Source organism: Rissa tridactyla, chromosome 12, assembly GCF_028500815.1.
Source record: "Rissa tridactyla isolate bRisTri1 chromosome 12, bRisTri1.patW.cur.20221130, whole genome shotgun sequence".
In the NCBI taxonomy this organism is placed as follows: domain Eukaryota; kingdom Metazoa; phylum Chordata; class Aves; order Charadriiformes; family Laridae; genus Rissa; species Rissa tridactyla.
Genome location: NC_071477.1, coordinates 14,673,654 through 14,699,888, shown reverse-complemented (window position 1 = coordinate 14,699,888; position 26,235 = coordinate 14,673,654). Strand labels below are relative to the sequence as shown.

Genomic DNA, 26,235 nt, shown 5'->3' with positions numbered 1-26,235 from the left:
TGATTTGATGAAATGGGGCTCTTACAGCTTCGCTACTTTTGAGGTAAAGGGCGATGTTTCCCTTCCACGTGGCCCGTGAAGGGAAACCTGCCCTGGGATGAGGGGTGGGCAGGTGAGGACCACACATCTGCCTTTTGATACTCGTGTGGGCTCCCAGGCTTGAAGCATCCTGACCCGCATGCAGAAGGGCACGACCTGCTACTACCCTGTGCCCCATCTGCTTGCAGAAGTGATGAGCATCCTCCTCCAGCCGGGTCTGGGGTGGAAACAAGTACATTTTTGGGTATTTGCTTCCAAAATGCACTAGGAATTGCTGGAGCCTGGGGGGGGAAAAAAAAAAAAGCTCCTCGAGAGATGCCGGCAGCTTCAAGCCCAGCGTGGGGTACACGAGCCCTCAGCTCAGTAGGTGTCTGGTTTTGTTTAGAAGTCATCTGGAATTCTTAAAATAAATTGTCTTCCAGAGACTGATGGCTTTTTTTTTTTTTTTTCTTCCCTCCTTAATAAACTTCCAGGGGTATCTTTATTGTTATGTCTAATTTTAGAGAAAACGAACATTTCCTGAGATTCAATTTCTCTCATAATTGTTGGAAGGAAACTAAATTGTCTGCTGTAAACATTCCTTGTATTGTGTGAAAAGTATCTTTATTACAGCCCACTGGGAATACTAATAAAATTCCCAATCCTAGCCCTTCCTCACTTTTTTAAGCTTGCTCTTTTCTCTTACATACCCATTAACGTCAGTTCAAACATTCTGCAGTCGAGAGATGAGAACTTAAAATATATTATTTAACAATCAAGGGTAGAATAAAGACTTGTGAGCAGTAAGATCCTTTCTGCCTTCTCTTTTGGTGCTTTCTATTACAGAAAATGAGAATGGCTATTCCATTTGTCTGGGTGCGTGCTTAGAGTTGATGAAAAAAATCTCATTAGTTTAGTCTGACATATACTCAATACAGTCTATGTACATATTTTTTTTAAATTTTATTCTACAGCTGCAAAATGATACTAAATTTCATCAGATTGGAACGAAAACTGTGGTCTTGGAACATTTCCCTTTAAGGGTCTTATATTTATTCAGAATTCATGAATCATTTTCCAGTAATACAACTATAATTATTCTTAAAGTGTTATGTTTGAAGGTTTAATATGAAATACTTGCAAAAAGCTCTTTTTCACTTTGATAGTTTGTAATCTTCATGGTAATCAGATCAGTTAGCTCCTTCACACAGCAGCCAGGAAAATACAATTTAATATGAATCTCATACTCTTCACTCATGTTTTAATTAAAGTAATAAAAGCCAAGTCATATTTTGCCCTTTACAGTGTACACAGATGTATAGACCTGAGCTATACAGCATCATCTCAGACGCTTTTGATGGCTGCTGATGGATTTCCTAGTTTGAGATAAATTTAATTCAGGCTTGCTCAGAGGCTACTGATCACGAAAGCGGTGCCACCGATGAGCGAAACCCAGCATGGTCCTCGGCAGAGCCGTGATATGGGTGATGGGTGCATGGGACAAACACAGAGCTCTGGGTCAGCTTTGCCACCTTCTACCCCACCGCCAGGAGCTGAGGCTGCTGTGATAGTGGTCCTTCAGCTGGGTCCGATGCCAGAGATAACCCCTTGCACATCCCAAACTGTCTCTGATTTTTGGTTCCCATCACAGCTCTGACCAGCCTGGCCTGGTGCATCACACCTGGTAAGGAAAGGTCCAAAGGATCCTTGCCCAAAGGAGCAGAACCACACAGGGCTGGTGGCATGGACACTGCCCTCCCTGGGTACCCTCAACGCATGCTCCCTGCCCCTGGTACCCACACCGCACGCTCGCCTCCTCCCTGGTCACCGGCATCAGCACACTCCCCTCTCCCGGGCACCCATGGTGCATGCTCCCCGATGCATGGGGGTTCTTCTCCTGGGTTCCCCTCCTGGGTTATCCATGGAACCCACGCTCCTCTGCCCAGGTACCTGCCGGCCGCACCCACTCTGAGCTGCTCAGGCTTCAAGACGTGGAATGCCCAGGGGTCTACTGAACAAATCCTGCAGGAGAAGCATAAGAGCTAACACAACTGACCCATGGTGTGCAGGCGCCAAGCCAGCCCATTCTCATGGCTTGGGTCCCCATGAGGTCCCACCACTTTGGTTTGGGTACCACTTCACACTCTCAGGCAAGCTGCCCGAGAACTGCTGGACACCACTTCGGGTCCACGGTGGGTCCAACAGCACAAAGAGAGGTTGGAGCAAAGACCCGACTCCGAGCGTGAGGAGCCAGATAGCCGTACTCGGGATGCACAACCCTCATCATCCTCCAGTACTTGCAGAGCCCCGAGATGCTCTGCTGAGGGGGTCAGGCCACCGTGGGGCTGACCCCGCACGTGCCCAGGGCAGCCCCAGAGCCAACAGGGAGCCAAGGGCTCATTCTACAGACATCTGAGGCCGTGCAGGGTTCTTCCTTTCTGCACAGGCCTTCGTCCAAACCCTGAAGTGGCAAATAATGCTTTCCTGCTGGAATTAAGTGTCTCCCCTGTTAATCACTCTGTTGTGACGGTAGACCCAAACACCGGCTTGGGCTGGGGCTCCGATGAGAGGAGAAGAAGAAATCAATCAGTTGGGAAAGGAAATCCCAAGAGCAACAGGCGGGGTTTTTTTTCTATATTCCTGCAGCCCACGGTGCTCCATTTCCACAAATAAACACAATTTTCCAAAGCCACTCCCCAGAGGTCCATTACAGAAGCAAACCAACCTCTGCAGGAGCCAAAACCAACCCCCCCAACAGGACGCAGCAGAAAATCTTGCTCGTCACAGCTAACCAATGGCGATGTTATCGCATTATCAGAGCTCAGCATCAATCGTTAGCATGTAAAGACCTGGCTCCCAATCACACTGTGTCACAGCAGGTAATTCAGGAGACAAGCAGTGAGGAATTAGTGCAGTGCGAGGAACTTGAGGATCTGAAGGCAGAAACAGCTTGTGTGTAAAAGCTCCGGGATTGCCTTTGCCTGAAGTGACAGCCACCACTCAAGGCCAACCCAACAACCTCCCAGGAAAACGCGGCACTGGAGGGGCACCATCAGGGGGTTTAAAGCAGACATAACCACCATATTAACGTGATAGCTATGCTTCAAAGGTGACCTGCTCCCTCCAGAGCTGCCCCAGGTTCCCCACGTGTAGGTGTCCACCTTGCCCTGGGCCATGTTGACCATCAAAGGCAGCAGCTCTGCCTACACCATGTGTAGTCCCTTTACAACAGTGTTTAGCACAGTGGGAAATCTTTGATAAAGTGACATTTTGTTGGCTAAAGGATACTGCACACCACCTTCCTCTATATTTTGCTGCTATTTTATGAGCTGTCGGCTTTAGGAGCTCATCAGCATTGCTGGACAGCCAGCCCATGCCTCATGCCACAGGCGTCATCGCGCAGGCCAGCAGATCCCCTTCAGTGTTATTTAGTCTGACGGGACCTCAGCTGTGCCCCACGGCACTCTGAAGCAGTCCCAGTTACTCCATCACCCTCGAGCACACAGAGGGCATTTCTGGGATCCCGGGTCCACATTTCCATCAGCCCCACTGGTGGGCATCACGGCCTTTCGGCACCAAGATACACCCATGTCCAACCCTCTATCAGAGCTCCTCTTGGTATCAATATTGTCTATATGTAAAACTGGATCAAGATGCAGCAGCAAATGCTGCTTCTCAGTAAGATACACATCGTCCTGCTACTGCCCTCTCTGCCTTTGCCCCTAAACCTAAATCTCTTCAGGAACTGCAGTTCCGTGGTGAAATGCCTACGCATGAAATTCAACCGCTGTGACAATTTCAGAGGTTTTGGTCCCTACAAGGTGCTCTGTGTCACCTGACAGATATCTTCAACTGTATAAGATGCTATTTCTTTTTTTTTTTCCTTACTTTTTTTTCCTTTTTAAAATTCAATAGAACCAGAGACCATCCATTTTGGCCTAGGAACTGCTCAGTTACGTTATCTTTTCCCTCCATGATGCTCGTCGGCTGTTTCTCAAACACCTTATTGTTAACAACTTACGAGTCCTTTGAGACCAAGGGTTGAAGATGATGTTCGTTCTGCCTGTAATACCAAGGGGCTTCTTTATTATTATTTTATTTAAGCACTACAGCTGACCCTCTGCCAGCAATAGAAGCTTCTCTTGCTATGACTAAGTTCCAGGAATCGCTTCCTGACTGCACCTTTCAAAAATTTCACTGTCACATAGGAGTTCATGCAAAATTCACAAGCCTGGATCATCAGCTGTAGTTGTGCTCACCTCCAAAATCCCGCCTGGAAGGGTTTCCATTAACGGCTGATTATAATAAATGACATGTAACACTCTATTGTTCACTCTAAAATAGTACATGAGATTCTTCCTGAATCGTCTGCTGAGAAAGGCATTTAATATCTATCAATGTCTTACCTCTATTTTTTATTCTCTAGCACAACATAGGAAATTATACAGTATTACTCAAAGAACAGCAGGGAAAGAGCAAAATCTGTATCTGAGCACGGCTGCCGGCTGCAGCGTGCGCTCCCAGCTTCCACTGCACTCCCCAACTCTGGTTAATCCTCTCTTGCAACTTTGAGTCCGTATGAGGCTCTCGCTTCTCTTCACTAGGGGCCTTCTATATATACGTTCTAGTAACATTTGCAATATATCATTGTAAAGGGATTGGGGAGTCATCAGTTGTTTACTGTAAGATGTACTCTGCCCCTGTTGGGGGTGACTCTAGACTTCAAAAACCACAGACTATTTGCAGACTGGAAGAGACCGGGTGCTGTAGAGAGGCAAGAGAGTGAAGCCCAAGGAGCACAAGACTGCTGGAAATGCAGGAGCATCAGAGCCTGGGGAACAGGGTGCCCCTTTTTTAAACTCTTCTACTTATATCAGTGACTTTCACTAACACTGACCATCCCCTGACCATCATCTGTTCCTGTGATCAATAGATCAAGCCAGTCAATAGCCAAAATCAGTAGACGATGAAGACCTTGAGACATGTCTCATCAAATTTAAAACAAACACAAGTTTCTTGATATGCAAAGACTGATCAGACTCCTTAGAAACACAAAACTTCACTAGGGAACTGGAGCGGAAACTGCATGAAGAATAACCTCATGGAGGGCTTTCATTTTTCCTTCCCCACTCTGCTGTGCAGCCTTTACCACAACAAGACCCAAGAGAAGGATCACCCTAAGGTATCGCTCAGCCACGTATATGGTCCCCTGGTTTCTCCCAGCCTTTCTTCTGGAGCAAACCCAGGTCTGAGACAGTGGGGGTGGTGACCATAAGCAACCTGCTGCACCTTATGAGCTTCAGGGAGAAACAAATTGCTGGAAATTTCTTCACATTTACATGTCCTTGTAGGTCAGGGATCAACCAACATGAGAAAACGTCATGCCCAAGGATTCGCATGTTGTCACTTCGCTGCTAGTGACAGAGCATCTCTGCCAAAGTCGGTGAGGGAGGGAAAACCACGTGGGGGAAAGTCACATTGGTCCTGCTTTATAGCTTCCTACGAGGAAGGAAGGCACAAGAACACGGGGAGGACAACCTGTGTCTTCGTTAGCGGCACCTAATTGCCCTCATGCTGCCTGGGGCTCCATGGCCGCTTCAGGACTGTGCAGCCACCGCGTTCTGGCTCCACAGCCCCCGGCAGGGAAGGGGACTCCCCGCACTCACCCAGCGCGGATCTGCCCCAGACCCAGATTTATTTTATCAATTGTTGACATTTTGCTGCAATTCAGTCAAGATTGGTGGGAGGCCCAGAAGGTGGGAGGACAACGCGCCTGCCAGTATTATGACAAGGTTTGATGGCATGTTTTATAGCAGAGGCTGCCAAGATGAGCTCTGTCTAGTCTGGAGCGTTAGCAGAATTCGAGGAAGGTGGCTGTAGCTCCCCGCACTGTCATTAATTTCTAATTACGCTATCACTTGCTTTCTACGTTATTGCTTATTTACCAAACACAGCTTTATTGTACCGTCCAGTTCCTTATAACTAGCCAACCCATTGTTATGCTAAAATGAATGTTCTAAATGTTATTTATTATTTGATAAACCTTGTGTAACCCTGAATGAGGACATTAAATGGCAAGAACACTACTTCAAAATCCCATTTTAAATAAGTCACCAAGACAGCTGTGCCTTTATAAAACACATTAGAGTGGCACTCAGAGCACATATGGCTCAGGGATATATACAAATTATACAATTTCTGTCATTCGATCAAATAAGAGGGACGTTTTGACCCCAGAAATGAGTCAAATGTAAGTTGTAATTCAAGCCCCACCGGAGGCCCTCGTGGTAATGTATCCTGACGGCTGATCAAAGAGCCCTGACCATTTGACCCACCAGATCAGCGACTTACAGTATCTATTATGGCTAATACAGACCCGAGCTTGAAGATGTATGGAGATAAACAGATAAAGGGCAAGAGACACAGTAGATAAATGTTGATTTATACACATCCATGCACACAGATACACACGCAGATGGATTTCATGCGTGCAGGAAGGGGCAGGCATGTATAACCCCACACTAACTTTTATACAGGGACACGTTTGGAGACAGATACTGCATATGTGTGTGCGCACACGACAAATACAATCTCTCAACTCCGTTCCCCTTGGCGCATCGGTGTAACCCCCACACTCAGCTGAGCTCCCGCCGATTCGCACACAGCCCGAGAAAAAACCACCTTCTATTTTCTACACATGCTGCCACGTACGAGCGCGTCTAATGCCCACAGATCCACCATCCCAGCAGTGTAAATATGAGCAGCTCCGTCCATGAGCTACCCAGTCTCGCCCTAATGCAGGCAGCCAAAGCAAAGCCCTCTTTGCTGCTCTACGGAGTCATCAACATCTCACCAGGGTTGGGGGAACTCCTACTTTTTCAACGCTGCTGTGCAAACCTGCTGCCCCCACGCACGGCCGCAGGACAGACATGGTTCTTGGCAGCCAAGACCTGACATTTTTCATACGCACACGGGCAGCATGAGTGTGCCAGCAAGAGCATCACCTAAGAATAGCATTAGGAGGAGGAAACAGTGTGCAAATAACCTTCTGTCAATTTAACTCTCCTATTTTCAACGCTCACAGTTAAAGCAGCCGTGTCCTATTTGTGCTCTCAGTTACAAAAGCGAAGAGATGCTTATGCCGATGCCTCTCCCTGGCCTGAATAAACCATACTGATGTATAACAGCATTTGCACAAGGAGTCGCACAAATTAACTTGCTGGTGCAGAAGCAGGCATGTTGCTCATCTGGAATAAGCTGAACACAAAAAGCTCCCGGGATTAGGCAGAGTGCAGGATCAAAAATGCCCAGCGATAAGTAATCAGCTCCTTCCTCCTCCGAAGCTGCCCAAAGCCCAGCCAGCAGCCAGAGACGAGTGATGGGGGGAGGAGAAATGAGGCAAACACTCACCTAAGGCTTTCTATAATGTCCCTCCACAGACCGGGCACATCCCTGCTCCCAATAAGCCAAGGGACAATTGTCCCCCAACCCATGCCAGGGCCCAGCTGTTCCCACACCCTGCCCGACCATCACATCATCCCTGGCTCCCCCGCAAGGTATTTCCTGCCCTTATTCACCCGTAATGGGGGATAATGATACCTTCTCAGCATTTGACAGGCTGAAAGAGCTGGGGGGGTTCAGCCTGGAGAAGAGAAGGCTCCGGGGAGACCTTAGAGCCCCTTCCAGTCCCTAAAGGGGCTCCAGGAGAGATGGGGAGGGACTCTGGATCAGGGAGGGGAGCCATAGGACGAGGGGGGAATGGTTTTAAACTGAAAGAGGGGAGATTTAGATGAGATATCAGGAAGAAATTCTTTGCTGTGAGGGGGGTGAGCCCCTGGCCCAGGTTGCCCAGAGAGGCTGTGGCTGCCCCATCCCTGGAGGGGTTCAAGGCCAGGTTGGACGGGGCTTGGAGCAGCCTGGTCTGGTGGGAGGTGTCCCTGCCCAGGGCAGGGGGGTGGAGCTGGATGGTCTTTAAAGTCCCTTCCAACCCAAACCATTCTATGATTCTTGCAGGGTATTCCCAGGCACAGCTAATTCATGTTTATACAGCACCTGCGGACTCTTCCTGCAAGTGCAAAACTCTCGATGCCAAACAAACCAACCTCATTCCTCTCCACGTACACGAGGAATGTCACAACCTTTGCCTTTCCTGGGGTTACTCTCCCTATCGCAAAGGCCTTAATAAATGCCTTCTCTTGCCAATTTTGTGTGTGTTTTTATTTCTTTTAACAGCACCATTGCATTTTTACTCGTCTTTCAGAGCACCTCGCAAGGTATGTCCATTCCTTGGGATTTCTGCATTGCTTAATTCCTTGTCTTTGTTTGGGGACGGGGGGGGAAGAAAGAAAGAAAATTGGCAAGGGTGAGGAATGATGCTCAGCCGACTTCATGAGACACAACAGATACCTCACTCATCTCGGGGGTCAAATGTCCGCGACGGTTTGATCAGATGTCAAGTTGCATTTATACTCTGGCCCCTGTTGGGGGTTGAATTACATTTCACATTTGACTCACTTCTGGGGTCAAATGTCCCTCCTATTTGATGGAACAAGAGGAATTATTTTCCCCAAGCGGGCTGTGCCGGCCTGAGCCGGGATCTGTCAGCGCCCTCATTATGGTTTAGGCTCCTGTATTTCTGCATTTCGTTCTCAGCTGAGGTGAACCCTCTTTTGGCCTGACGAGAAAAGCAGCCGATAGCACGCGAGCAATCCCATCCCGAAAGATGAGGGGAAGGCGCAGATCGGCTGGCTTTCAGATGGTTCGTTTGGGTTTTTTGAGGGCTTTTGGGTTTGATTTTTTTTCCTTCTTCCCCCCAAGTTAGCACCTCTGTAGGGCATGACGAAGGAGAGGGAAGCGGACCCCGGTCCTGGCGTTACCCCCCCCTTGTCATGAGATACTGCAGAATATTACAATGCTACCATTTAAATGTTTTAACACGAATACAGTGCTCAATGGTTAAGTAACAGTCTGGAAGCAGGTAGTGACATTGCAGCATAAAATCATTTCACTTCAATTTCTGCTTTTTATTTAACTGTGGTAGTGACTAGCAGCCATATTCTCAATCCCCTTGAGCTCAGCAGGTAACGGGATAGCTAAACCAGGTGGAAATATAAAAGTGATTTGTCCTAGAATCACCCACCCCCACCCCAATTTGGATACCACTTGGTTTCTTTTACTTTTAAATAATTTTATGCTACTGATATTCCCCTTTATTCAGCACTGGGGAGGCCACCCCTGGAGCGCTGGGTCCAGTGCTGCGCTCCCCAGTACAAGACAGACATGGACGCACCTGGGAGAGCCCAGTGAAAGGCCACAAAGGTGATGAAGGGACTGAAGCATCTCTCCTGTGAGGACAGGCTGACAGCTGGGGCTCTTGAGCCTGGGGAAGAGAAGGCTCCGGGGGTTCTCAGCGATGTCTATAAACATCTGCAGGGAGCCTTCAGAGAGGATGGAGCCAGGTTCTTCTCAGTGGTGCCCAGGGACAGGCCCAGAGGCCATGGCCACAAACTGACACACAGCAGGGTCCCTCTGAATATCAGGAAACTTTTTTTTTACCATGAGGGTGACCGAGCACCGGCACAAGTTGCCCAGGGAGGTTAAGGAGTCTCCATCCCTGGAGATATTGAAAAACCATCTCGACACAGTCCTGGGCAACTGGCTCTAGATGGTCCTGCTTGAGCAGGGTGGTTGGACCAGGTGACCTCCAGAGGTCCCTGCCAACCTCACTCTTCTGTGCTTCTGTGATCAAAAGGATCAAAAGCCATACAAGAGGCTGAAATAAGGCTGATGTCAGGGTGCTGCAGGACTGCTCAGTGCAGGAGCTGCCCTAACCACACTGTCTCTGGAGCTCCAGTTGTAAAATGAGAATAATCTTATCTGTGTGATGGGAAAGGATGACTCAGGAGCTTAAGCAGTTGCTGGATCTCTGGGCAGAAGATGTAAAGCATTGTACCAAAAGGCAGGACCCATTGAAACTTCCCTGGGTTTAAACCAGGGCAGGGGAAGAGGTGATAAACTGAATTCTGCCTTCTGCCTAACTCCTTCTAGGCACGGCTTCCGTAATTAGTGTGTATGACTTGCCTTGTCCCCCGGGATCCCAAGGGCTGAGCAATACCCTGCGTGTGCTGCGCAGGTGTCTCGGGGCCGATGATTTAGCAGCCTCTCGGGTGGGATTGTGAAACCACGCTCCTGCTGTTTAATGTACTCATTCAAAGTTACAACAGGTTTAGCAAACAATAAAAAACATCTGGAACCCCCATGGAAACAGAAGAGTTGTGTTAGTAGTAATAAAGCCATGGCCGGTGCTATAAAGTGCTCTCTGGTAAACAAGCGCTGATGTGCAGGTAAATAGAGAGAGATGAGGAACTAACGAGGGTGAGGGAGGAAGGCTGCCCCCGTCCTCCTCGGCCAAAGCTCATGCTAGGTGTGAACCGCCACTAACATCCTCGCAGGGCACAAACTGGGATCCTCACCCTCCCTCCCTGCTCCCCTTGCCCCGGGCGAGGTTATGGGGGGGGTCACTGCAGCATCCCGCGGGAGCACTCACCCCAGCAGAGCCCTGGGGGCCACCCCATACGCTTGCACCCCTTGTTCCACTCCCAGCTCCTCTCTGACTGTCCCAAGCACTGCAGCACAAGGAGGGGGGCACTGGAGACGCAAGATGAGACAAACTTCCCCATCTATTTTCCATGTCGGTCCTCGCTCTCCATTGAATCATAGAACCGTTTTGGTTGGAAGAGACCTTTAAGACCATCAAATCCAACTGTCAACCCAGCACTGCCAAGTTACCACTAACCCATGTCCCTCAGCACCACGTCTACGTGCCTTTTAAATACCTCCAGGGATGGTGACTGAACCACTTCCCTGGGCAGCCTGTTCCAATGCTCGAGAACCCTTTCTGTGAAGAAATTTTTCCTAATATCCAATCTAAACCTCCCCTGGCGCAATTTGAGGCTGCTTCCTCTTGTCCTATCACATGTTACCTGACAGAAGAGACCGACCCCCCCTGGCTACCCCCTCCTTTCAGGGAGCTGTAGAGAGCGAGAAGGTCTCCCCCTCAGCCTCCTTTTCTCCAGGCTGAACACCCCCAGCTCCCTCAGCAGCTCCTCAAGAGACTTGTGCTCCAGACCCCTCACCGGCTCTATTGCCCTTCTCTGGACCTGCTCCAGCACCTCAATGTCTTTCTTGTAGCGAGGGCTCCCGTGCACAAATGCATCCCGGTAACAAGAGGTCCCTGCCCTTTGCATACCCTCTGCCAAGGGAAAGGTACTTCCTCCCTTTTCATCCTTAACTGGGATTTCAAAATAGGAAATAAAGGTCGCAAAGTAAATAGAGAACAAATGAAGAGTAAACTTCTATTTCCCAGGTTACAGGGATCTAAGCTGGTTTGGTTTATCCTTCTCCCAGGTTCACAGAGTACACGAACCCTCCACCACACGACAGCCCCTGGTTTGATTTGGAAGTCAGCCCTCCTCCTCCTCCTCAATGGCACTGCAACAAGCTGTTCCCCATCCCACGGCATCACTTCTGATTTCCCTGCAGCTGCCAGCCCATGGGGGAAGCGGGATGGGACAGGGGCTGCAAGGCCATTTCTGTCCATGTAGAGGAGGAAATACAAATGGTTCCCGTTGGCCGCGGTTCAGCCCCAGGCCAGCCCGATCCCGCGGGAGCATCACAGCCAGGGAACGCAGCTGGATGCTGAGCCGGCGCTGCCAGCCCTTCCCGACCAGGCTGGGAAATCGTTGTCCCCTGGGAATTTTTAAAGACAAAGTAGCTAAGACAACTGTCCCTGTTAGCATCCACCACTTGCTCGTAGGCTTTGCACAGCCCTGGGGGGGCACAGGGCTGACCCCCGGTTGGGCAGCTTGGGGTCACCCTGCTCCGTTCTGCCTTTACTCAACCTCTGGCAATTCCTGGCTCTAATGATCAACTACAGGCTGTTGTTGATCGACTACATATTTGTTTCTGCTGAATCACTTGATAGCACAGTTTGTGGTTCCTTCCCCACCCTCTGGAAATCCTCCCCATGTGAGAACAGCCCCCACCCCAAGCCTTGGCCGCCATGGCTTCATGCGCTGTCTTCGAACAGCAACCCTCCCGAGCAACGAGCCAACGCACTGCCGCACTCTATGAAGGCAAACAACAGGTTTTCATCCCATTTTCAGCTTAATATGCATATATTTTAATGGCCGCTGAGTTACACATGCCATGGATGACTCACTAGCCCTGTAATTCACAGCGATGCTGTGGTGACGGCCAAACCCCAGCAGCAGGAACACACCATAACTTCGCCCCGGGGCACACACAGCAGGTCCAGGGTGATAGGAAGCCAGCAGCATCTTGGGTTGGATGGAAATCATCGAACTTTCAAAATTTGCAATGCATCACCTTCATGTGACACAACCCTGCACAGCCCACAACACATGTGGCTGTGGTCAACAGGGTCCACCAGTGAAACGGTCCAACGCAGCCCAAAAATGGGATGCTGAAAAATATTAGCAATGACCTTGCCCTTTCCCTCACGAGGCAGCGGGACGTGATGAGATGCTTCGCCCCGAGGGTGCTGCATCAGGCACCTCAAAGATGCACAGAGTTCCCCGGGCCACCTCAGGGGGATGCAGATGGAACCATTTCTCATCTCCTGGTCAGGAGGACAGGTAAGAACATGCTAAAGGACTCACCACCCAGCAGGATCTAAGCATGGGCTTAACTTTATATATGTTCAGGGCTCCACTGAAGGGACACGTTTTGCGTGTCTCCAAGCCCTGAGAGTGCCCTGAAGGCTCAGGCACCTGCGAGACGTGAGCACTTCTATTTTGGTCCTCCACGTGTGGGTTTATAGCTCCAAAACAGGAAACCATTGATTCCTTTTTCTCCCCGAGCCGGCTAACTGTTAATCTATTTAGCTACAGGAAACACTCTACGTGAGGGAAGGAGACACCTGAACTGCACACAATGCTTGGAAACCTCATTGTATCTAGAAACACCAATTGCACCTTCATTTCCAGTGAAGGATGCTGAGGCAAAGCTTTTCAGCCTCGTTGGAGAGCCGTGGCTAAGCCAGGCTCTGGTGATACGCAGCAGCACGGGCACACAAGCGCATCCCTCTCCCGTACCACATGCATCCACTGCTGCTCCTCGGCAGCGCTGGGCTGGCAGCTCTGACCTCCTCCAAGGACCCTCCTGACGTCCCAGGAGTGCAGATTCACAGAGAGCTCCTAGAATTTGTGCTGAGGCAAAGCTTAAGTCCTCTAGAAAAATCCATCCACGCTGCCCACCCCAGCAAACCAACGCTTACCTGATTTGCCGATAGAAACTCCTGGGCGTTCTCATTCATTCCCATGTACATGTTCTCCCCATCAAACTAGAAAGACAAAAGAAAGTTAAGAGTTAGCGAAATGTCATCTGCACACCAGGGTTATGAGCTCCCCAAATATTTTTCTGGCTCTTCGTGCCAAGATTCCCAGAAGAGCTGCTCCTTTATAACTTCCGAGCGTGTATGAGCACGCACACATCACTGTTATTGCAATGGGCCATGGTAACACAGCACACGTATGTTAATTTTTCAGCAACGTAATGAATGAATCACTGCAGTTCAAACGAACCAAACCTGTGCAAAACTGCAGATTTACCCAGCAGCAAAGATCACCCAAATGAAGTTGTTGCTAAAATCCCCACTTGATCAATCAATCTGTTTTAAAAAGCCAATTTCCATCGATGGAAATTTCCAAGATGGGCAGGTTGGTCCCGTTCAATCCTCTTCCAGACACCTACACACTCCCTTAGCCACCAAAGCAAAGCGACACCAGCAGCGCAGAAAGTCACTCCAGCCCATACAGGAGGGGGTCTCTGTGCAAAGCCCGATCCCCTATCCTGAGCGTGCTGCTGTTTGCAAACTCTGGCTGCCAGAAGACACGTTTTTCCCCATCTTCTCGTCCCCTTCCCCAGGTCTTTGCCTTGGTGGCCGGGTGAGAGGCAGGGAAGGATGAGGACCGGGAATTTGCCCGTGCCCCCGCAGCTCCTGCACACACGCCTGCCCCCTTCACCCCCTTCTGAACTGCTAATCCACTCATTAGGCTACAAAGCCCCTGTGGAGAACTGCAAAACTCTTCTCATTAATTAGCTACAGCAGGCGCTTTTCACTTGCTCTGGCTCCAAATGAAGGAAAAAAGCCCTCCAGGACTGGCTCCGGCTCGAAGTATGGCTGGGGTAGTTCTCAAGGCTAAGTTCACAAATTAATTACGGCAATAAAACGGGCTATGCCATAAAACACTCCCGAGACGAGGATGAAGGTTCCAGCTGTGAGTGACACCATCTACTTAACAAGGGGAAGAGCAAACCCTCTTGCCCTTACAAGCCGGATGATGAATTGAAGATTGTTCACCCCTTGCGTGTCCTCTTGCTCTCTGGTACGAAGCTGACACCAGTTATGCCTTAACAGAAATGGGCCGTATTAAGAACAATAAAAGAGAAATCTAAATAAAACCAGGTGAAGGTTTTCAGCGCAGATTATTAATTACCCTTCCATTTCTCAGAGTGCTACAGGATTAGCCATTAAAGTCAGCGGAGTTGGTAAAGCCAAGCGGGGGTAACGCAGCTCTGCTCGGCGTCAGAGTGCACAGACACCCTCTAATTGCCAAACTATCCTCCGGGACAGCAGAGCAAACCAATTAAAAGCAACGAAATTAGAGCGGGTGTTGTGACACTCATTAACTAATACCGACGGCAGCCGCAGCAGGGCGGAAGGGGATCCCTGCGCAAACGCAGGATTTCATTAAACCCCTGGGCGAAGCAGGAGCGTGGGATGCAGCGAGCATCGGCAGCCCTTGGGGCTCGCCGGGACGAGCCGCTCTCCCAGCAGCCAGCCGGGTGCCGTCCACTTTCAACTGAATTTCCCTCAACCTGTAAAATGATCGCTGGCATAGCCAGCTCCCGCTGACGCAGTTCCAGCTGGAGCTGCAGTGCTTCCAGGCACGGACACTCCATCAGCTCCACAGCCTGAATACCCTCTCTGCCAAGCCAGCGGAGATGGATGAATCTGCAGGAGAGGTGGGACGGTTTGGTGGACATGCTTAGCCCAGCAGAACCAAGGCTCCATGGGAGGAGGCGGTCTCCGGGTTTGGGGGAGTCAATTTTTTCGGAACAGGCAGAATTACGGTCCTGAGGTTCCACTCGAGCTCTCTTCAGGAGCACCCCACCAAAAACCATCAGGTGGATGCTGGAGTGGCCACGACACGCCGCGTGGCACCGCTTACAAGCTATTGCAGCTGGAAAGCGCAGGGAGATGGGGCAGGTGAGCCCCACAGGAGCTTCCAGCAAACAGCCCTGAAGAGGGAGAAAACATCCCAGTGGGGAGACAGTTCTGTCCATCCCTGGAATCAGCCAGGAATTTGCACTGCAGGAATATTTACTCCCACATCAGGAAAAGAAGAGCTCTTTCCTAAGTAAAACCGTTGCCCCTCTGAGAGATTTAAATGTACAGATGATGCACATCATCCATCCATCTGTCCATCCATCCGTCCATCCATCCATCCATCCCCCTTCCTTGCAAACACACACCTCACTTTTGGCCTCCTCCAACACAGTATTTTGCAGATCTAGACGAAGACCTGTTTGAAACAGCTTTTCTCCAGAAAACAAAAGCCACCTGGAAGTCTACATTCGGAAAACAAAAGGTACCTTTCACTGGGAGGTCCAGGGCAGGACAAGCATTCTGCTTTCTCTATATCACCCTGTTTGTCAGATTGCATTTTTTTTTTATGGCTTTCTTCTATTCCCCTACCTCCGCTCCACACTTCCTTCTGCCCTTGATGCCTTCATAATAATGGTAATGAATCCTGCCTTCAAAATTACTGTGCCTCTGATTGCCAGCCTGAGCAGTGAGCCTGAAAATCAAGACTCGAAATGCAATGGAAACTTTGGAACTTCCCCACTGCTGATTGGATTTTTTTTTTCCCCTCTCCTCCAGGCTATGAGGGTGCAAACAAATTTATTAGAAATTCTCCCATCAGGATATTTTTTCAATTAGACGTTTGCCACTTATACACCAGCCAGGTAGAGCAGATAAGTAATGTGCTCTCCCTCTTCTCATTATTGTTTCGCTACAGAATGCACTCCAAAACAATCAGCCCCATCATTCCAGGTAGATTTACGGCAGAAACAGACATTTTAATATTTCCCTTTGGTTACAAACGCTTCCTCCCTTTTCGCTTTGGTCCAACTCCCGGTGCGTGTCAAGCCTTCCAGGCAGTTCCGGACCTGGGCACATCCATTCATCACCCTCGGTGCCCCCCCCACGAACTGATCAAACCCGTAGGCTTCAAAAGCGGCGTGGCCAGCGGGGCGAGGGGGGGATCCTGCCCCTCTGCTCCGCTCTGGGGAGACCCCCCTGCAGCGCTGCCTCCAGCTCTGGGGCACCAACAGCAGAAGGACACGGAGCCGTTGGAGCGGGGCCAGAGGAAGCCCAGGGCAGGGGGGCTGGGACTGGATGGTCTTTAAGGTCCCTTCCAACCCGAACCATTCCCTGAGTCCGTGAACGATGTGCACATGCAGAGCAGTGGGTGTCATTTTCAAGTCCTAATTTGAAAAGAACGTACTCTACTGCAGTTGTCTTAATCATCCTTTTTCTCTTTTGTAATTATTTAATTTTTGTTATTCTTTGGCTAATAGAAGCAGCCTATTAAACAAATCACTGGCTGTGGCTAATTCTCACCCTCTCCTGCATGAAATGAGTACGAAGGCAGGGTGAGCTGGGATCTCTGTCTGCTCACAGCACTTTGCATCCAAGACAAGGTGTTCGCCTGAAAACCTGGGAAATGCAAACCCGGCGTAGCTAAGTTGGGAAACTGGGAGAGGTGGGAAGATGTGATTAATTGCTTTTCCTTCATCTGAGACTTGGACCCATTTTTATCTAACTTGCACTGACTTACGTTAGCGATGGTTGCCTACGAGCACAACTAGAACCAAGGACCTCTACTTCTAAAAGGACCCATAAAGCCCCACTTTGCCAAATCCCAATTCAAACCTGTCTCACGTAACACGCTCAGGACAGAAACAACTCTAGTCAACCACTTTAAAAAAAAAAAAATATAAAAAAAATCAGAGGAAACTGTCCAAATTCCTACTGACTCTGGAAACAAAGGCATGCTCCATGCCACAGAGAATTTAGTTAAAAATATGATTATTTTATTAGGGCTTTTCCAGAGGAGCCATAGCGGGCACCGCCGCTCCGGCGCTGCCGTACATCCACCAGCCCACGCAGGGAGCTCAGCGCAGGCTTGATTCCTGCGACATTCCAAGAAGCCTTTTTTTTTTTTTTTTTTTTTTTTTTTTTTAAATTTTTATTGCTTTGCCGGACTCCCTTTGGTTGGTTATTTTTTTGCGATACGACGTTATTTTCAAACCTGTAAATGCGCCCAGAGGTCATGCGGGTCCCACGTTAGCAAGCTGAAAATGAGTAAGAAAAATAAATGGAGGCGGCAGGCTGGGCCAGACCCCAGAGCAAAGCAGCTGTGTGATCTCCGGCTCTGTGCAAACACAGAGAATAAATGTTTGTTAACTGGGAAGGACCCAGTGGAAAGAAACACAACCTCCTGCCAAGATTCAGAGAAGGTGTTACTTTCTCATGGATGGCACTGCCAGCTTGTACTGTTTTATTACGAAGCTCGTCACATCCTTTTATTTCCTGAGAGTTGTGAGCTGAGACGAAAACCCCAACTTTGTCAGAAATATGTTGGCAGCACTCGTACCGGGAATAGCTTCGATGACACCTCCAAGATCTCAAAAATCTTCCAAACTTCTTATTTCCTTTTATTTTGATTTTTTAAATGTGGTGGGTTTGGGGGTTTTTGTTGTGGGGTTGTTTTTTTGTTTGGGTTTTTTTTTTTTTTTTTTTTTTTTTTTGAGGAGTCCTACCTAAATTTTGACACTGATTGTTGGCACTACTGGACCGGAGCACCGTAACCGCAAGTCCACTGAGGACACCTGTTAATGCAAATCCAGCGGTAACTAAAAGCCATCACTCTCAAGGAGCTACTAAATGCCCTGTGACGAACAAACTGGATGCTTCCAGTGATTCCTACTGCTCAGAGCTATAAGCACTTGCCTCCTTGTGCCAGGACACTGTCAGCACGTCCCCTCTCAACCCATGACCAGCTCATTTCCAGACTGGATGCGCTGGAACCTTTCACCAGAGATGCTTGGGATGCAGCTGGTTTCGGTGTCCAGCAAGCTACCCCTCGGCCACTGCTAGCATCACGACACAGAGTGACGCAGAATAATGCCAACAAATACCTTTAAGCGAATAAAAGTTAGGATACAGGAAAACTTGCAATGCCATATTTAATACTCCCCATTAAAAAAAAAAAAAAAAAAAAAAAAAGAAATCATTGCAGCCCGTGTGTTGCTGGGGTTTGTTTAGTTGCCTCCGATGGCACCCCACCTACCACATGGAAATATAACTCTTCTTTGCAAACTTTTACAGAAGTATTTTTTTCCGTGGTTCGTTTTTATCAGGCAAGCATTATTTGAGTGCCATAACCACATTCTGCTGGAACTGCATTTTGGCCGTGGCATTCCCAGCCCCTCATCCCCGCGAGGATGCTCCTGTGCCCCAGGCTAGCAGCCCTGGGGGCCCTCCGGGCACCCACACCAAACCCAAGGAGCGTCTTTGCCAGCGCACGTCTCTGCCATGCGATGTGGGATATTTCCCCGAGATGTGAAATATTGGCTCCAGCTCTGCCCCTGCCGGCGCTGCCGCCTGCGAGAGCTGCCGCTGTGATTTCCTACAGGAGCAATTTAGCATCATGCTGCGTTGGGGAATACATCGCTGAGGTTAGCTTAATCTCTTTAACGGCAGTTTTCCCCATTAAGGTCTTTACACAACCTCTGGCCCAAAGTGATCTACTTAGCATTATTTATTTGTCCGCTGAAATGCTTGGATAGCCCCTCAGTTGATCCTGTCAAAGGGGGTCAAGAGTTCAGCAACAGATTTACGACCTCCCCCCAGGACCCTCCTGCCAGGAAAGCTCTGCGTCTCCAGCCTGGCCACCCGCGCCGGCCACGCGCCGCTATTTGCTTCGGGATAAATGTCACTAAAAGAGAGCACGACACCACAGCAGGTGTCAGGGGCAGTACATCCTTTAGCGGGTGACACAGCTGAGTGTCTGCAGGCGTCACCTGGGCTTTACGGGGGCTGGGTTCTCTGCACGCAGCCAATATCCTCATGTGTTATCCTAGCGTAAAAGCAGCTGAAGTCTTGAGGCTTAAAACCATATCATAAAAAGTGATTTGGTTGGTTTATTTGTTTTAAGAGCAATTCACAAATAGGATAAAAGCCTAGTAACAGTTATTTCTCACACACAGCAGAAGCAGGAAACCTGCTGCAGAGCTGGTGGTGCCCGGGGCTGACCGAGGTACAACAGAGACTGTCGAGAAGCTAAAACCAGGGGGGAAAGACAGGACTGAGCTGCACTGGCTCGCACTCTGAGGGAGCTTTCAATTGGTTCCCAAACCAGAGCATCTCCCTTGGGAAGACCCATCTGAGCAGCTCTCACACCGGGATGGCCAGTAGGAAAAAACAGAAAACAAACCAACAAAATCCCAAGGAACCCCCATGGCCAAGCGGCATTCACCCCTCTGGTCTAAAGCAAGGCAAGGTAACAAATGTGGTGCGTAGCCTACTGCCCCTGCTCCCAAATTGGGGCGCCAAGGGCAAGGTGCCAGACCAAGTCTGACCCCCTCAGCCTGAAACCATCCGGAGATGCAACACACCACCGAGGCAGCAGAGAGAGACCCAAGAGGAGGGGGCTCTTGCAGCCCACTTTAGTATTTGCTGAAGGGTAAATACAAGGTACCTTTCCCAGGTACCAAAAAGGTGAAATGATCTCTCTGGCTGGACTTCTCACAAAGTTCCTCAATAAAAAGCTCTAAAAAGCCAAACCCAACTTGTCGTGGGACAAAAGGGAAGGTCCTCTTGCTCACAGCCAGCGAAAAGATCCTCATTAGGTTTTAGCAAGAGGAGGATTGTGGACCATGATCCATCTGCACTAAAATCTGTCCAGTTCATAATAGAAGTGATCTAGAAGGATTCAAGTTTATTAATGAGACAAAAATTATTCAGGCTAGCCAAAACTGAGAGCTACTTTGAATGGCTTTGCATTAAGACTCTTGCCGTACTAAGTGGCGGTGAGGAAATGGAAGATTAAATTTAATATCAATAAATGCAAAGTAATGCACTGGAGAAAAGCAATCCTAACAATACAGACATGACAATGGGCTTTAAAATGGCTGTTACTGTCCAGAACAGAAACCGTGCTTTTGTTCTGGAGAGTTCGCTTCCAACTTTTGCTGAGTCCTCAGCAGCTGCCAAAAATGCCATTCAAGTTTTAGAAGCAATTAGAAAAAGAATGAAGAATAAAAGATCAAACATTATTTTACAGTCTGCACAGTTAGAAGAAGGAGAGAGGGCAATCACAGGGAGGATCCAAGGTGTGGAATGACAAGGAAAAGAGGTGATAGATATAGAGGGACTCGACAGAGACGTACATCAAGTCATGAGTCAAGACAGGGAATGGCTCTTCTCTGGTTCTCCCAGGCTAACACCAAGGAGGCAGACACCGAAATCATTAGCTAGTGGAATTAAACATCTTACAGAGAAGTCCTTCATACAGGACCCAACAACAAAACCTCTTGCTGCAGGATGCTGTGGCCTAGAAGGATCCAGAATAGCAACTGGACAAATTGGAAGGGAATAGTAAAACCAAACCACTGAGCTCAAGATGACCCTGACCTGTGGGCTGCTGGAAGCTCTGTGGGTAGATGTAACCTCATTAGATCTTAGGAAAGAGAAGCTGTGGCTGCCCCATCCCTGGAGGTGTTCAAGGCCAGGTTGGACGGGGCCTTTGAGCAACCTGGTCTAGCAGGAGGCGTCCCTGCCCATGGCAGGGGGTTGGAACTAGATGAACTTTAAGGTCCCTTCCAACTCTAACCATTCTATGATTCTATGAAAAACATTTTCCAGCACGTGGGTGGTCAAATATTAGACCACGAGGCTGTGGGATCTCCATCGCTGGAGATACTCAGAGCTCAGCTGGCCCAGGTGCTGCGCAACCTCATCTGGTTGGCCTAGCTTTGCTCGGGGGCTTGTGACACACAGACGTCCCTCCCAACAGACAGTACTTGGGTGCTTCTGTGATATCCGATCACGCGATGCTTACCGAGGCAGCCGCATGGACACCCACCCCAAGAGCATTTCCAGCTTCCCCTTTTATTCTCCTGTACTTGAGGCTGGAGAGGTCTTGAATGCCACCACTATTCAAGTGACAGCATTCATTTATCTAAGAGACTGGCTGGTTTTCTGTGAACGCTGCACACAAAATTATTGTTATTACATTATTTGGGGGGAATGAGGACTTAAACTCATTTACCTGGACCTTTCAGAGCCTGCAAAGGAATTTAAGCTCTTCACATACACACACAAAAAAACCCGACCACTGAAAGCTACAGGGAGCAGCAGAATTTAGTCTTAAGACTGACATGGAAATAGATTAATTTTTTTTCCCATTTCATATTCTAATTACAATTCTTCTCCCCCTACTATTTTCTGTTCTCATTACAGTCTTAAAATTGCCCTGCAAATTCTGTACCTTATTCTGCTCTTCCTACCATCTTTGTCATGGAAATGAGAAACAGAATGTATAAGCATGAAAATATTGCCGAGATCAAAATTCTACTTAACCCTTTTGCGTGCAATGCCAAAAAGAAGGGAAAGCAGCACAGACCAGCCAATCCTCCATCCAGCCTCCTCTCCTTCCCCCAGCCCCAGCAAGCGAGACGAACGATGCTCAGAGAAATGCCCTATTAATTTAAAGGCTAAAGTGGCTCACGCTCACACCGCCGCGTGGAGGAGAGGGGGGGTGTGTGTGTCATATTAGAGGGTTTTACCCCTGCGAGCACATCTTGGTCGAATAGATTTTGATGATATTCAGACGGTTGTGTTTAGTTTTTAGCTTGCAGCCTGCCGAGCGACACCGAGGTGTCACGTGTCGCTTCAAGCAGCCCTGGTGCCCCAGACATCTCCCTCATAGATAGAATCATAGAATGGTTCGGGTTGGAAGGGACTGTAAAGACCATCTAGTCCCACCCCCTGCCCTGGGCAGGGACACCTCCCACCAGACCAGGCTGTTCAAAACCCCGTCCAACCTGGCCTTGAACATCTCCAGGGATGGGGCAGCCACAACTTCCCTGGGCAACTGGTTCCAGTGCCTCACCACCCTCACAGGAAAGAATTTCTTCCCAATAACCAATCTAAATCTCCCCTCTTTCAGTTTGAAACCGTCACCCCTCGTCCTACGGCTCCACTCCCTGATCAAGAGTCCTGCCCCAGCTTTCTTGTAGGCCCCCTTTAGGTACTGGAAGGCTGCTCCTCCTCCTCCACCCTCCTCCTCCAGAGCTGCAGCTCTGGACAGACCAAACCCTTCCAGATTTCTCTCCAGGTTTGGGCACGGATGAGGAAAAGAGGCTGCCTGGAAGGCCAGGAGCGATCTCCTGCCACGCACCCTCCCCACACAGCCCTGCTTTCACCCGGGACCTCTCCAGCCCACCCCTGACCGTGCTCAACGCTCTTTGTTTTGCAAAGATACCATCGCACTGATGGAGCTGCAAGGCTCGGGCATGCACATCACTTCCTTTTCGAAACCAAACAACAAGCACATCCGGCGTTGTTTATCACGCTTACGCAGGTGCTCGAGGAGTTTATCTGCAAAAAAAAAATAAATAAATCCCGGGCCCTTGCTAAGCTGCTCCTTCTGCCATCAGCAGCTGAGGAACCTGGGGAGCCGAAGGCTCTGCCGGGGCCCTGCATGTTGCTGGGGAGGGAGGAAGGTAAATGAATGCAGCATTTTTCCTGGCACTGGGCTGGTGTGTAGACAGTCTGAAACAAACACAGTGAGCGATAATGAGACTTAACTGTGTTGCCTGCTTCACCGGTAACGCTTGTAATTCACAGGAAACTTAAGAGAGGCAGAAAATGTACAAAGATCTAAAAGAAGCTGCGGAGGCTCCGAGCAAGGAACGGTGCCAGCGTCAAAGGCACCTAGAAACATTGTTTTTTTGCAAGATAAAACCTCAGGGTTGAGATAAAAATAGAGCTTCTACCTGTCTGCCTCAGAAGCAGCTGCCAGCGCGGCTCTGCTCTGGAAGTCTGTCGTGGAGATGCCGATTTCGATAGGAGAACAGTAGCCCTTGGTGCAACCAGAGGCATCACCGGAGAGGGGCCACTCGCGGCCACCCGCACAAAAACAGCCGAGGAAGCAAAGGAAGGCTCGGGAAGAAAGAAACCTGAAGCCAGAAAGTTTTCCCATCCTATAATTCTGAGCCCCTGCCCCAGGGAGCGAGCAGGGACCCTGCCGTGTTTGGTTGGAGCCACAGCCCAGAGCGGGGCTGGGAGCAAACAGCCCGGATGGAATCAAAGTGATAGATAATAAAAGAAATAATAAAAGCAATTCCCAGGCGTGAGCGGGGAACCCCAGAGCTGCTGCCACCGTGGCCCCGCGCCAGCAGTCGCTGCGCTTACGAGCATCCGCGGCAGGGGAATAATTTTGGAAATCTCTATTTATCTTTTCTCAACTGCAAAGTAAATAAATAAATAAGCACAGAGGTGCATGTGGCAGAGCAGAGGAGAGCTGTCAGAGGAGCCATGCAAAGACTGCTTAAAGCTATTGACTTTTTAAGACCACGTATTATGGTCTTAAATGTATCCTGATCCCGACGCCTTGTTGACAGCTCTACAGGTTAACAACCTGGCTCCCAAATATCTCCTAACTCACTCCAGTAACTCACAAAAATCACGGGTGCTACTCAATCACCATTCAAGAAGAAAAATAATAAGTTTAACTCTCTCTCCAGCCACTGTTCCTTCAGCAAAGCCCGTCTGAAGCCCAGCCCAGAGCACACATTGTTCACCAGCCGGGTGCTTCGCTGAACACCTCCATCATTTGAAGCTTTGCCTCACTAATGAGAGCAAAAGCACATCGCTGCACCCCCCGGAATTCAAGATCATGTTTTTTTTTTTTTCTTCTGTTGCAAAGAATAATCGATTTTCCAGACGTTGGTGAGAATGGGAAGCGTTATGCAAAATCAGCTAGTCAGGAGGGGAAAAAAATTAAAATCAGAGAGCTTCGACGCTAGTCATTAAGGGAACAGTTTCCAACTTGGCACCGCTGAAAACCTGCCTTCTGTGGTTCTGCGCTCAACTGTGTATGCAAATAACTCCTGCAGCGGCGCATAGTATGACTTGCGAAAAAATGGGCTGACAAAGTACAATCCATTTCACAGTTTTGTCTTAGACCTTTGGACATGTTCAAGGTTTAAAAAAGAAAGAAAAAACAACCTAATGAAACATGAGATCTCCCTTTAAAGACAAAAAAACCCAAACAACCCTAACCTGAAGGATAATGGGAAGGTAATCTCTGAAATTAAGTCCTAGAAGTCTGGGAGTATCTTCACTGCCCACTTTTCATACAGCTGTATAGCGCCCGGCATTTTCCCCTCTCTTATTTGGCCCTGTTTTATTTAAATCATAGACTGCATGTGCACCTTCTAAAAGAGTATTTATATCGTCTAACTAGATCCTAACCTTAGTGAGAGTCGGGAAGGTCCAATGTAAACCAATAATAAAGAATAATTCTATTATTGCAGCACACAGCTCCCCATATCAGAGAGCTGGCTTTTACCCCACCAGCATCATGACCCCGTTATTCTTTCTAACCCCACACAACCGAACCAACAGGCACCGCTCACAACCTCAACGTGTATTTTGACATACACGGGACAATGGTGAGCTCACCCTGGCACGCTCGGTCGTGCCGTGGGAAGGATGCGCCGGGGAGCCCGAACCCCTGTGCTGAGACTGGAGTTTACCCAAACCTCCTCATTTCTCGGGTGAAAGCCTTGATGACAGATGAAAGTAGGCTTGAAGGTGGCCAGATTTCAGATCCCTACTCTGCCAGAAAGAGCATCGTCCCCAGCACACGGGCCTCCTTTTGACTATGCTGATGACGCTGCCTTTTAACAAAAAATTGCAATTATCCTCCTAAATAAAGAGCAACGAGCCCCACAAACCGCTCCAGCAGTGTGGGCTGCACCCAGGGGACCCCCCTGCCACCACAGCTCCCATCTACCACCCCTTTCCCCAGCCACCACCCCATCGCCTCCAGCGATGGAAGCAAAGGAGCAACTCAAGATTTTCATCACCAGAAGATTCGCTGTTAAGACATTTTTGTGGGGCCAGGGAGACAGGGGCCACGCAGCCAGGCCCTGCCTCTGGGGCTGCAAGCCCAGCAAGCCATTTGGGGAAATGTCCTGGGCTGAGCGACACAGGACTAATTTCTCTTCTAATGCCGGGGAAAACTCCACTTTTGGAAGACTCCAGTGTCTGAATTTGTGAAAATACTTACTTCATAGCCAGCTGGGCTCTGTGGGATGCAAGGTCTCGGTGTTTTCAAGCCTTGCCAGGTGCAGGGATGAGGAGGAGCGAGGCCTGGGCATTTGACCCAGGCTGCCAACAGGATTATTTCATACCATGAACGTCACGTTCTATATAAATTAGAAAGCTTGCTGCGTAGTTTCTCTCTCCCTTGATGGTGGTGGTCCAGAGAAACTCCTTGCCCCGGTACCAGAGCCCTGAGCCCTTCGCTTCCTCCCAAAGCCATTGCGCTCAGTGTCCGCCATTTACTGTCCACTGCAGGGACAATTCTACCAGCTTCCTACTGATATAATTGGCTGAGTATAATTCTTGTATATCTTATATTAGTATCGGGATTAATACTGGTTCTTTAGTATTATTGTTAATTATTTAGTCTTGTCCTATTAAATCTATTTATATTTCAACCCTTGTGTTTCCTTGCTTTCCCCAATTCCCTTTTCCGTGTGGGGAGGGGTCATTGGGTGATAGAATCATTGTCTAAACGACAATAAATTGTTACGGGTTTTCGCAAGCCACAACAGGAAAACACCCCAAAAGCCCTAAAAATCCTGACCTCCGCAGAAAAAGCAATTTTACTGGAAGACGAGGGCTGAAGGGCTGCAGGGAGACAGCCCCCGGCTCACGTCGCAGGCGCGAAGCTGGGAAGGCAGCAGCGGTGCGGCAACTGCCCGCCGCGCAGACGCAAGGCATGCAAAACCATGGGTTTACAGAAAGGCGAAGCTCAGTGACATTTC

The 26,235-nt window shown here is 49.1% G+C and overlaps 1 protein-coding gene across 4 annotated transcripts in view; it reads right to left on the bottom strand.

The window, feature by feature from the left end:
- Positions 1-26,235, bottom strand: part of TOX2 (TOX high mobility group box family member 2) — a 154,928-nt gene that overhangs the window by 78,701 nt on the left and 49,992 nt on the right. For all 4 annotated transcript variants that reach the window (XM_054218434.1, XM_054218435.1, XM_054218437.1 and 1 more), the window contains exon 2: positions 13,316-13,381. In XM_054218434.1, the coding sequence (XP_054074409.1) occupies positions 13,316-13,381 (66 nt within the window). The remainder of the gene's footprint in view (positions 1-13,315; positions 13,382-26,235) is intronic.